Consider the following 13,117-nt stretch of genomic DNA (forward strand, 5'->3'; position numbering starts at 1 on the left):
AGGACAAGGTCTCCTCTTGGATGTGGCCATCTGTGACTAGTGGTTTGGGGGCCAAGAGGGGTCATCTTACCTATGTTCCTTCTCCCCAAGCACACGTCCTGCACACAGCTGCCTTTTCAGAGCTAAACACATGCACACAACAGTCTCAGCATATCTGACAACCCTCTCAAACACATACTTCTACAACGTCTAACACATTCTCATCACTCCTGACATACATGCTACTTATGAAAGCAAATGAAGACACTAGCTGACACATGCAAGCTCTAACACACATATGAGATGGTTAGCACACACATGACACAATCTCAACTCATACCTACCACCTCAAACAAGCATACATACACAAGGCTGCCTAACATACATCACACAGGGATGATGACTAACACACACACAATCTCAAGACACTCTAATCATAGGCTTATATGTATAATCTCTGGACATACAATTGCTGATGCAGTCTCTGCCATGCACATTCATGCATGCCTGGACAAACACTTTCCTCTCTCATTTGCTCCATGGCTTCCCAGTTCTCACACAACTTACTGAGAAGGAGGCCTTGACAATTTGGGGTGGGGGGAACAAATGCCAGTCTCACACATCCCAGAGGAGAGTTTGTTCTTGGCCAATAAGATGAAAGAACAGATGCCTTCTGTCAACTGGGAACTGGCTTTTCCCAAAAAGTTTGGGGCTTTGGCCAGGAAGAGTCCTCCTGTGGACCATGGGGCCCTGGAAGCACATGAACAGGACAAGGTGAGGAAGATGGGGTGGATAAGAATGGGGGCAGCTTGGCTGCACCAATGGGGGAGTCCCATGGCATGGGCCATCGCTGCCCAATGGCTCCAAGTATTTTCTGGGGGGCCTGGGCAGCCCCTTGGCTGGGCAAGCCGGGCCCAGCCTGGCAGTGGGGCTCCAGGACCTAAGTGGAGTGGGGGGGAGAAACAAGGGGCTGCCCTACCCTGGGGCCCCTCCATAGATGAGTTAAAGTAAATAGAGGATCCATTTGGAGGGACTGGCTTGGCAGGGGCTAGGCCTCTTCAGGTGGGGGTTGGGAGAGGAATGCTCCTAGACTGGGTGTCATCAGAGGGAGGAAAGAAGGAGAGCCCCAGCCTCCTGCCCAGACCCAGGCCTGGCCAGAACAGAATAGGCCAGCCTCAGGATAGGCCCTAACAGGTCAGACTTATCCTGACTCCCTTCCTCAGAGCCAGGCCACTCAATGCCCCTGCCCTGACCTCGAGGCCCACTGGGGTTTAGAGGCCAAAGGTCAGCATGCTGGGCAGGGCTGGAATGTGTCATTACTTTGGCTGGCTGGGGACAGTGGTCCTCCTGGCAGTGGGGCGCATGAAGGAATGTATGGGGATTACCACACCAGCACAGACCTTAGGCTTCTGGAGGGGGCCCCCAGTGCTTCTTGTACTGGGTTCAATACCCCCTGCTGGAGAAAAGCTGTCTTCTTCTTTTCAAGCAACTTGGGAGTGAGGTGGAGGCTGGACACCCTGGGATGAAGGGAGTGTGAAGAGTGCTGAGGGAGAGGAGCCTCTGGCCAGGGAAAGGGGACAGAGGCCAACTGAGGTTTTCCCCTTCAGAACTGAGATTTAAATGAATAAAAAGAAAAGAAAGAACCAAAAAAAAAAAAAAAAAAAAGTAACAAGTGGAGTGGGGATGCGGTGGGAGGGCCGGTTACTTCTTGAACATGTCCTGCAGTGGCCCGGGCAGGTATTTGAGCACCGTGTCCAGGATGCTCTCCTCCTCCTCCTCCTCCTCGTCCCCGCAGCCTGCCGGGATGGCCTTCTTGGGCCGGGTCAGGCTTCCTTCGCAGGGCTGCTCCAGGGCTGCCTTCTCCTCAGCCTCCTTCTCCTCCTTCTTCTTCAGCCCATACTGGGGAGGGGGAGGGTGGAGAGGAGCATGAACAGGGCAAGGAGAGAGCTGGATCTCAAGGTCATGCACATGTGGCTGAGGCAGCTCATGGGAACTCCCTGTGAGCCCATGAGTCCTCTCATCTATAAAATGGAGATAAGGGCACCTTCCTTGTGGGATTGTGCTTGGCTTCAGTTGGTATTCAATAAAAGAGAGATGGTGCATGGGGTTTCCTTTAAAATTAATACCTGCCCACATAATTTCTTTGCTCTTTTGAAATCCTCCAAGATCTGAAAACTGAATGTTCTCCCACATGCTTTGGGCCAAATTTTGGTTACAAAACTTGACTTGAACTGATGGAAGGCTACTTATAGCCTTGATTTATTGCAGTGCGAGCAGACAAGCATTGAACTGTTTGGCATAGGGTGGCAGCTGCAAACTCACTGGGAGTGACACATACCAGTGCTCAGGGCACTATAGTACTTTCCCCAAATCCCAAAATTCTGGGCTCCAAACTTGTTTGGTCTCCAGGATTTCGGGCACAAGGTTGTGGACCTGTAGCAGCAAACATTAGGGAGCACTTACTATAACCACTACCTTTTTTAATCCCCATAACGGTCCTTGAGGGAGGTGTTCCTTGACACACATTTTTCTGATGAAAAGAGTGAGACTCAGAGAGAACTAGGTCTAAGGTGAGAGCTGGGATTCAAGGGATCCCAAGGTTTTGGGAGACCCTTTTAACCCCCTACATTCCAGGATGGGCAAGAGGGTGGTGCTGACCTTGTCTCGTATCTGCTGCCGGACCTTCTCACGCTCGGCCTCCATGCGCGCGTGCTTGGCCTTGCGCTCCTCTTCTTGCTGCCGAAGTGCCTCCTGCCGCTCCTCCTCCTTCTTCTGTGCATCAGGGTCCTTCTCCTCCTCTCCACCCAGCATCTTCCCCATGTCCTTGGTGGCCCCTGTTGGGGATGGGTTGGGGAGGAAGAGGACAGAGTCATGGAGGCAAGGCTGGGGATGGGGGGGCCTGGTGTGCTGAGGCCCCTCCCACCTGGGTCTGGACTGGGTAGTGGGCATGGGGTGCAGGGCTAGGGCCTCACCTCCAAGGGCCTGCTTCATGACGAAGTCCATGCCTACAACTCTGTTTAGAGTGCCCTAGCCAGCAGCCAAATTTGCATGCAGCACTTCAGGCAGGCCTGGCTTGGGGAGATGTGGCAACCTGCAAAAAGAAGAGTTGGGGGTTAGATGGGAGAAGCTTCTGCACAGGCAGGGCAGTGGAGTTGGACAAACGACCGGTCACCCTGGTTCAGGCATCAGGTACCATCAGCCAGAGGCCAAGACCCAGTGCCTGGTACCGCATGGAAAGGGATGGAAAAGGGCTGTTTCCTGAGCACTTGCTATGCGCCAGGCATATATGTGCTGCCAAATGGCTTCTGATCCCTATTTTAAAACCTTCCTCTTGACCATGTTGCTTTAATTTGATCGAAGCCAGGAATGTTGGAAAAAGCCTGGAATTTGGATAGAGGCAGAGCTGGGTTCTAATGTCACCCTAACTCCTTATTTGCCACGTGACTTCCACGCAAGTTATCCAATCTCCTTGAGCCCCAGTTTCCTCCTCTATAAGACAGAGATGGCCATGCCTCTTTTCTCAGGGATACTGTGGAGACTGGAGAGAATTACAGCCTGGGCCACTGCATCAAGCCCTAGAAGGACTGAGCTTGCACTCGGGGCCCCAGCAAATAAGAGGTAGATGAAAAAATGAGAACAGCCAGCTTACATGAACATATCCAGACTTCTGAAATTAGACAAATGGAGAAATAAGTTATTTTTATTGCATAATACATGTAAGTTTTATGTTTTATAGCTTAATATTGATTTTTATTTTGAATTACACAGAGGGGATTGGAGACACAATAATCTTCTTGGGGCTAAGGGCCTTTAAAGTACCAAGCACTGGGCCTCATAACCACTCAGCTTATGTTTGTTCTCCTTTCCCTCTCCCTAAATCACCGACTTTCAGTTTTTATTATATTTTTATTGTTATTTTTTTGCCTCAGAAGATTTTTCTCCAAATAAAATCTTAATGGGAATCTCAATATGCAGAATACATAAAAATGGAACTATTCCAACCATAGTGGGAGGGGAAGGGTAGTGGGCCTGGAGCCTCCGTCTATACTTGGCCTCCTTCTTACCCCGTTCTTCTTGCATCCCTGAGAATTTGAACCCAGATGCTCTAACTCTTAGAGACTTCCTTTTCATTTTAACCATTCAGTTTCACTGGTGCTTTCATAGGCAAAGCCACTGCAAATCCTTTCTCAGGTATGTAGGGGGATATCCATGGGGATGGGGATATAACAGCCAAAGTGTCATGTACCTTGATGGTCAACTTGGGCCAGGCCTACTCCCCCAGGCCTTTCATTCTACATAGACTTGGGTCTTTTTGATTTGCTAGGAGGATAAAGGGGTCCTGGGAAATGGTGGCAGAGGAGTCAGGCTGGATATTGCAACCAAGTTGAGTTCAAGGTCACTGGCTGTTCATTGATGATGGATTTTCCTCATTTCTTTCAAAATGAGAAAACATATTGGCAGACTGAGATCTTTTCATACCATGGGGCCTGAGAGTTTGAGGACTTCCACGTGATCAGATCACCTGATAGGTTGTTTTGAGGAAAGTCATGATGGAGTAGAAAACCATCCACAGGGACTTTGGTATCAGACACACCTGGTTTGAAATCTTGGCCCCCAATCCTCACTGGCTGTGGCTCCCTGGGAAAGCTTCAGTTTGCTCCCTGCAAAATGAGGGAGGATTAAGTCTACCCTGTACTGATGTACGAAGGGGAAGAGAAGATACTGGTCAGGTGCCTGGTGTGTAGCAGGTGCTAGTTAATGTCAGCCGTTGCTGACTGCATGTTTATGAGGACATGCCAGAAAGGAACAGGATTTCCAGGAAATGCAAAAGGACCCACCCTGATCTAGAATTCTGAGTTTGAAGGTGGCTCAGCTCAGTCAATCAAGATATTTTCATTTGACTAAAAACATTGTAAAGAGACAGCATTTCTAAGAACAGGAAAAGAATAATAACCAAATGATTTCAGGAACCCTTGGGTTCCTCCTCTGTGTTTACATTTAGCTCAAGGAATTGCCAGGTGGTGGTGGAGGGTGCAGGACTCTAATTTGAGATGTTTCAAATTGGTCCACAGGGCACCTAACTTGCTGCTCTGGCAAGTGTCTCTCCTGAACCAGATGATCTTCTGGGCCCTTTTCCCAGCTCTTCTTCTGAAGCAGTTCTGCAGCATTTGAACTGCGAGCCGCCCCACTGTATCCTCCAACCTGTCTCCTTTCTTGCTTCTGTGACTCAGTTCTTTCCTCTCCCTCCTCTCCGACTGCACCTTCTCCCCTCCCTTCCTTTGCTGCTGCTTTTCTTCCTCTTGCCTCTTCAGAAGTGTGTTCTCCAGGACTCTGACCTCAGTCCTTATCTCCTTTTCATCTCTAATCTTTCCCTGGGAGAACTCACCCTTTCCAGGGGCTTTATGACTGCTAACACTGATGACAGCTAGATGTCTTATCTGAGCACCAGACCCCTATATTCATTCATCCAGTAAGTATTAGTTGAGCACCTACCATGTGTCAGGCAGTGTGTTAGGCACTGGGGATATAACAGTGAACATGACAGACAAAGTCCTGTGTTCGTGCAGATTACATTCTGGGAGCGTGTGTACTGTGAGTGTGTGTGTGTGAAACAGGCAAGAAATACACTTGCCTTCCTCTTGTCTGCCTTCCCCTGGATGTCCCATGGCACCACTCAAACTCAACATGTCACTAGCAATCTATTTTACGTTTGGTAGTGTATATATATCCATGCCACTCTCTCACTTGGTCACAGCTTACCCTTCCCCCTCCCCATATCCTCAAGTCCATTCTCTAGTAGGTCTCTGTCTTTATTCCCATCTTACCCCTAGGTTCTTCATGACCTTTTTTTTCTTAGATTCCATATATATGTGTTAGCACATGGTATTTGTTTTTCCCTTTCTGACTGACTTCATTCTGTATGACAGACTCTAGGTCCATCCACCTCACTACAAGTAACTCAATTTCATTTCTTTTTATGGCTGAGTAATATTCCATTGTATATATGTGCCACATCTTCTTTATCCATTCATCCAATGATGGACACTTAGGTTGCTTCCATCTCCTGGCTATTGTAAATAGAGCTGCAATAAAATAGATAGCTAGTGGGAAGCAGCCGCATAGCACAGGGAGATCAGCTCGGTGCTTTGTGACCACCTAGAGAGGTGGGATAGGGAGGGTGGGAGGGAGGGAGATGCAAGAGGGAAGAGATATGGGAACATATATCTATGTATAACTGATTCACTTTGTTATAAAGCAGAAACTAACACACCATTGTAAAGCAATTATACTCCAATAAAGATGTGAAAAAACCCCAAAACCTCAACATGCCACCTCTCTGTCACCAAACCACCTCCTTCTCCAGACTCCTCTGCTTCCTGTATTCATTCAGAAAACTTTGATTACCAACCCCAAGCCCCCGCATGCAAAGTAATCTACTCAAGGGCTGAGTCTTCTCCATGTTTACATCCTGTCACTCCAGGTGCCTCTTACTCCCAGCCTCCTGGGATTACTTAGCCAAACTTCTTGAGTCCACCCCAAGGTCCTGCTGCTGACTCCCAGCATGGCCCTTTTAGCTGTTAAGCAATTTCTTCACCCTGTCGAGAGAGATTCCCCTAACCAATTTCTTAAGGCCCAACCTACTCCTACCCCATCCCTCTCAGCAGGTGATTTCCTTCTCACTTTATGTAGTGTGGTGCCCCGGAAGGCTCCTGAGCTCTGGTGTCAGGCACATCTGACTCAGATCCTGAATCTGCTGCTTTTTAGCTGTGTGATAGTGAGTAATTGACTTAACCTCTCTGAGTCTCGTTCTTCTTTATAGAGCGAGGATTATAATAACATTTTGAAGGCTTAGAGATAATCTATGAAATATATTTTGCATATGATGCGGGCTCAGTAAATGGTTGTTGTTATCATTACCAAAACAATTAACTCCCCTCCTAACTCCCAAGGAAGAGGTCTCCCTCCTTCCCCCTGAAGCCACTCCATCTGCCTGAGCTCCAGATTTTCCCTCTTTACACCTTCTCCTTGATCCATTTTTTACTCCCTCTTCCTCACAGCTTCAGTCTCTTCTCCATACGTCTCTTTTATCCCCCTCCTTCTCCAGCTCCTGCCCTGAACCCTGTCTTTCTCTTAATCTCTGCCCTCTAGCTTCATGATCAAGTAGTTTCCACTTGGTCTCATCACTTCCTCACCTCCCAGTCAAACCCTTTGGCTCTGTGAGACCGGAGAGTTGCAGCCCCTGCACTGCTGCTGAAGCTGCCATAGTCAGAGTTGCCAGAGTCCTACTAATCACCAGACCCAGGAATGTTTTCACAGCCCTCCTTCTCCATCCCCCTGTACTATCAGATGTTGATGAAGACCCCTTACCTCCCTCTCACCCACCCTGCTTTTTTTCAGCCTTCTTCTTCAATATCCTGAATTCCATGACACAGCACTCCTGTGGGCACCCTCTTACTTCTCAGATGGTCTTCTTTCTGTCTTTTGCTGACTCTCCCTCCCACTGCCCCTCCCCCTCCCACTGTCTACCTGGGAAATCTCACCTACCCTTATTGGTTTAGGCACTTCTTCAGTCACAGACCTCTCACTCTCTCTCTCCCCAAACCTGCACATTTAACTCTTTGCTGGATATTCTTAAATTCATTCTACCCAAAGATCCATCTCATCCTTGATTCCCCTCCCCACCAACCACCTTTTCCTTCAGCATTCCTTCTTCCAATTGCCTCACTGGAAAGCTCCACAGTCAGGGAATTCTTCATTCATTCATTCACTCACACTCCAAATATTCTTTGGGCATCTACTCTCTGCCAGGCATTGTTCTGAGTGCTGGGGCTGTGGCAGGGAACAAGGGAGCCCTAGCATTTGTTCTCACAGCATTCAGTCAGCTGGGGAGGTAGACGCTGGACAAAAACCACACAAGGAATTGGCAAGTTATAATTGGGATGACGTGCTGAGGAAGAAGTCCAGAGATTATAGCTCCACAGTGTTTACTGCATCCACACATCCCCTCTCCTATGGCTGCTAATGCCTTGGTTCAGGGCCTCGAGGTTCTGAATTTTTGCATAACCTCTAACTCTCTCCCTCCCCTACCTTACATCTGTCCTGCACAAGGCTGTCCGATTAATCTTCCTAAAGGGCAGTTCTGCTCATGCAAACACATCCTGCAGTGGCTCCCCATGGCCTGGTTAAACCAACTAGAGTCCTTGTGCTGACCTTCAAGTCCTGCAGAGCCTAACATCTGCCTGCCTCACCATTCATTTCCCATCCCTTGTATGTGGCTCTTTATCAGCTATACCTCCACACATATTCTTTCCAAAAACTCCTGGGCATCTGTTCATGCTATTTCTGCATCCTTGAAACCTCTTAACCTCATCTCTGCCAGTTCAGTTCCTGGCCCCACTACTTCCTAAGTGACCTTGAGCAAATGACTTAATCTTTTCTCATCTGCAAGATGGAGACAATAACGTCTATACCCAATGCAGGTTGTAAGCGTTAAATGAAATAATGCAAATGTGATCAGCCCAGCATTTGGCACATAGTAGGTGCTCAGTACATATTCGCTGTCATCATCATCACCACCACCATCAGCAGCAGCAGCAGCAGCATTAATTTTCAAAGGTCCACTTCATGCATCACTCCTCCCATGAAATATCTCCTCGGTGAGATATGACGGAGTCTTCCTCTTCTGAGACCCATGGCACTTTCTAGGGCAGCCCTGCCTGCCTCCAGCTCATGCACTCTGTCCAGCTATGTGTCTTTCCCTTCCCAGTCACTCTGAACTCTTCCCAGGGCAGGGCTTGTATCTTGTGCTTTTCTCCTGTCCCAGCATCTACAACATCTCTTGGCTCATGGTAGAGCCTCAGTACATATTTGCTGGATTGAATTTAATGTGTGTCAGCAAGTATGTGAGAGTGTACGCGTTCAAGGTAGGCTTCTGCGTGTCTAACTCTGAACTTAGGCATCGTTGTGATTCTGCGTGAGCGTGTGTGCAGGCGTGTGTGTAGATATTTTGCCATATGCCTGTAGGAGTGCTGAGGTCCAGCAGGTTGCGTGCAGTTGAGGATTTTGGCCAGACCGCCAGGAGGCGCTCCGCAGCGGGTATGCGGGAAGACTTGGTCTATCCCTGCACGGGAAGGGTGGTGGTGGTGGTGGTGGTAGTGAGGACGTTAGGCTGGGGGAGGGGACACACGGAGGGGTGGGGGAGGGATGCTGCTGCAGCACCAGGTTTCCTTGCCTTTAGCGTGCCCGGGATGCACCTTCAGCTTCCCCTCTCAGGCTCCCTCCTAACCCATCCTAACCCGAAGGCAGCTGAGGCACCTCCTCAGGCTTGGCCATCAGAGCCCCAGGAGGTTTTCAGGACTGGACCCCGCCATCTGACAAGCAGACTCGGACACCTGCAGGGTTTGTCCTTGTGGCTGTTTATCTGTTGTCTTTTTTTTTTTTTTAATAGCTCATGTCCAGGCCATATTCACTGCAAGTCAGTTCAACACTCACTTGCCTTTTGAGGAGGACCCTACGCCAATGGCGGTGCAGTAACAGGGGATGTCCCTCTACTCCCCCCACCCCATGCCTCTAGAAGGGAGAAGCACTGGGGGAGGAAAAGGAGCAGTGGAGGATGGGAGTGGGTAAGGAACTGGCTCCTGCAGAAAAGCGGAAGCGGCGGGGGTTTCGTATTCTCCCGGCAGAAGAGGGGGACAGGAATCCTGGCGTCCCTCTATCGGTCCCCCATCGAGATCAACGTAGCCGGCAGTTCTGCCTCGAGCTCACGGTTGGCCACTGAGAGCACCCCTCCCCCCCAACACTTAGAGCTCCAACCTCAAGACCTGGCCTGGTCTCAAACTTTGCTGAGGGAGGGGGCAGGGTGGGGCCGGCGAGGGCGTAGAACTGATCGTTCCTAATGACCCCAGGCAGCTGACAGGTGCAGCCCAAACCTCCGCTCCTCCTCCTCCCGTGACAAATAGAGTCCTCTTGGTCCCCCACCCCCAGTCAACGTTTACGTTCTCCTCCCCTGCACCTTCGGTTCGTCCGCCCCACTCCCGCCGCCCTCTGACTCACTCCGGTACCCGAACTGTACCCCTCAGGGGCGGCTCCCTCTCCCTAGGCGAAGAGGGCCCTGGCGGGCTCCAGGTTAACCACAACCTGAAGTAGCTTAGATCGACGTCCCCCCATCCCTACCCCAAGAGCTCGAAGTTGTTCTCTAGGTTCAGACTTGAGTCTCCCGCCGCCCTCGGGGCGGTCCTGGCTCCCCGGGAGCCGGGCAGCTTCGGGCTTCTGCCCGAGGGTCTCCATCTCGGGGCCCTACCCCTCCTTCCCAGTTGGCTCCCGCTTCACTCCCTTCCCTCCGCCAGCTCGCTTCCCCCTGGCGGGGAGCTGTCCTTTCAGCACCACGGCGAGCGCGCCCTGGAGCGTCCCTGCTGCCGCCGCGCAGCCTCCCTTTCTCGGGCCCGGGCAGTCTTGGGGAGCTGTGCCCCCGAAAACCATACCCTGCAGCTTCCCGGGCTGCGCTGCGGCCTGGAGGCGAGAGCCCAGACCCTGTTGCCCACAGCCCGGCTCCGCCCTCCCGGCCCGTGGCCAGCACCGACCTGGAGGTCCTCGCAACCGTCTGAGCCACTGCAGGGCTCCGGCCGAACTCAACGAGGCGGTTCCTTCTGCTATTCGAGCTCCCGCTGCCGCCTCGTGCAACTCCGCCCGGTGAGCTGGGGCCGCGGCTATTGCCTCGGGCGGCTGCCGGAGGCGCCCTCCAATCGCGCCCGTCAGCCAGACCCTGACGTGCTACCTCTCCCCTTCCAGATGGGAAATTCAAATCTCTCTCTCTCTCTCTCTCTCCCTCCCTCCCCCCTCACTCCCCCCTCTCCTCTTCCTCCTCCTTTCTCCCCCTCTCTCTCCTCCCTCCCCCTCCCTCCCTTTCTCCGTCTCTCCCTCCCTCCCTCCCTATTTCCCTCTCTCCCTCTTCCGCCTCCCCCCTCCGTTTCCCTTTCCCTTTCTCCCTCCTTTCCCCTCTCTTAAAAAAAAAAAAAAATCCACTCCCTTTCCTCCTCCACCTTTTCTTGTATCTTCTCCTCCAGACACCCCCAGCAATCCCCCCTGCAGCTGCGTATCCTGGCCACAGCTCTTAGGACCGAAAGCTTGCTGCTTCAATGTTCCGAGGGGCAGTGCGGGTCAGGGGATGGAGGGAGGTTGTTTTTTGTTTGTTTGTTTGTTTGTTGTTTTTTAAGCAGAAATACAAGATCGCCCGCTCAGGAAAGCCCACCTTGATTCCTCCAGGCAGAACTGGTCACACTATCCTCAGAGCTCCTGCCACCCCCAGGCACACCCCTGTTTCACGGTCCCCTGTTCCTCTGTTTGCATGCCTCTTGCCTGTGAGCTCCTACAGGATGACAGGACCACCGTCAGATCATCTTTGCAGCCCCTCAGTATCCTGTCCTTCCACATGAGCACTCAGAAAACATTGATGCATCATGTGGGTAAGGCCTCCACAGAGGGTAAGGAACTTTCCACGTGGACCCAGAGGGAGAAAACTGCTGCAAAATTGCGGTAGACCTTGGGCAAGTCACTTGCTAGGCCCTTCTAGATCTGATATCCTGTGAAGACTAAGGAATTCTTTGGCAAAACTTATTCTAGAAGGCCATTTTTTCCTCTCCTTTGCCCTGGGAAGAAAGGGACCACCAAGAGGCAGGGCAACATCTGCCCCTCACCCCAGCCTTTCCTCCTCTGCTTACACCCATTTTTCATTTTATGACTCTCTCCTAATGAGCCTCTCCATTCTGATTGCCATCTTTTTGGCTCTAAAATGCTTCCTTTAATCCAGCCCAATGTGTAGGAAAATGGCTTCAGAGAGGAGGAGCCTTGCACCAGGCCTTTGAAAGATTTGCAGGAGTTTATGCATCAGTCAGGGGTTATGTCAGAGTGGAAATGACTCCTGCTTCTGTAAGGCAATGGCTTCCTTCCAAGAAGGGAACAGCAAGAGCTGCAGAAGGACAGGATCTGGGAAAGGAAGGAGGCATGGTTTTATTCCAACAAGGGGGGACTATTCCTTTATACATCTTCACAGCAGAGGTCTCAGAATGGGGGACTCTCCACAAATCAGAAGCCATTGGTGGACTCACCTTCCTCATCTAGAGAGTCACCTTCTGAAGCTCATCTCTGTTTTCCCCTTACAGGCTGTGGGGCTGGGTGTAGGGGAGTCCCTTCCTTTATGGCTGAGTTTTCCATTCTGTGTTGTGTTGGCCTGTCAGCTCATTTTTAATTTTTCTTCCCTTTCCAGAGACAGACACTAATGGAAGGGGCGGAGGGGAGGCTGTTTGATTAGAGTGACTTAGAATTGCCACTAATGCCTGAGGGGAGTTCTGGGAAGGGAGATCTGACATCCCATCATTTCAAGAGTCATAGTCCTCCTCTTTCCTCCTCCGTCCTCTTCCCTGTTCTCCTAGAACAGAAGCTCAGTGAGTGGGACCTGGCTGGCAGCACTCTAGTTACAATTGGGGTTTTTCCATAATGGGCATTGCCTTTGACATGGATGTTGACAAAGCTGGGCTAAAAATCCAACTTAGCCTTCAGAAAAATACTAAGCTCAGTTCTGAACACAACACTTTAAGATGGACTTTAGTAGGCTCAAGTATGGTTAGAAAAGAAGGAAGTGGTTTGGTGGTGGGTGTCTGGAAATCAGGTCCAATGAGGGATGGTTGAAGGATTTAAGGATGTTTTACCTTGCAGAGAGAATGCTGAAGGGGGATTAGCCCTTGAAGGACTGACAAGTCTTGTTCAATTTGTAATTCCAGCACTTAGCATGGTGCCTGGCAAAGCAGGAGCTAAAGAATGCTTGTGGAATGAATAAATGACCATTGCAAGGAAAGAAGAGTACTACTGTTTTTACGAGTGTTGAAGACAGAATTGGGACAATGGAGGAAAGGTAAAGGAAGGCAGACAGAAGCTCTAAGAGGAAGAACCTTCTACCAGCTGGAGCTGTCCAACCATAGTATGGACTGCCTCATGTGAGGTGCTGAGTTCCCTACACCTGGAAGATGGCAGTTGGGTGGTAAGTGACAGCTAAAGCACCCTTTGAACCCCAGTTTCTATGAGCCTATTAAGAACTGCATGAGCTGACATGAGTCATGTCTAGCTGCAGAAAATCTTACTGGTG

The 13,117-nt window shown here is 50.5% G+C and overlaps 1 protein-coding gene across 1 annotated transcript; it reads right to left on the reverse strand.

Annotated features, from left to right (window-relative positions):
• Nucleotides 1-1,680: 1,680 nt before the first annotated feature.
• Nucleotides 1,681-2,982, reverse strand: CPLX2 (complexin 2). The gene is made up of 3 exons (XM_060092510.1): nucleotides 2,952-2,982; nucleotides 2,638-2,813; nucleotides 1,681-1,878 (listed from the first exon to the last, which is right to left on the reverse strand). Exons 1-3 carry the CDS (start codon nucleotides 2,980-2,982, stop codon nucleotides 1,681-1,683), a joined length of 405 nt encoding a protein of 134 aa, XP_059948493.1.
• Between the last annotated feature and the right edge of the window lie 10,135 nt (nucleotides 2,983-13,117).

The sequence above is a fragment of the Mesoplodon densirostris genome, chromosome 3 (genome assembly GCF_025265405.1).
Source record: "Mesoplodon densirostris isolate mMesDen1 chromosome 3, mMesDen1 primary haplotype, whole genome shotgun sequence".
Classification (NCBI taxonomy): Eukaryota; Metazoa; Chordata; class Mammalia; order Artiodactyla; family Ziphiidae; genus Mesoplodon; species Mesoplodon densirostris.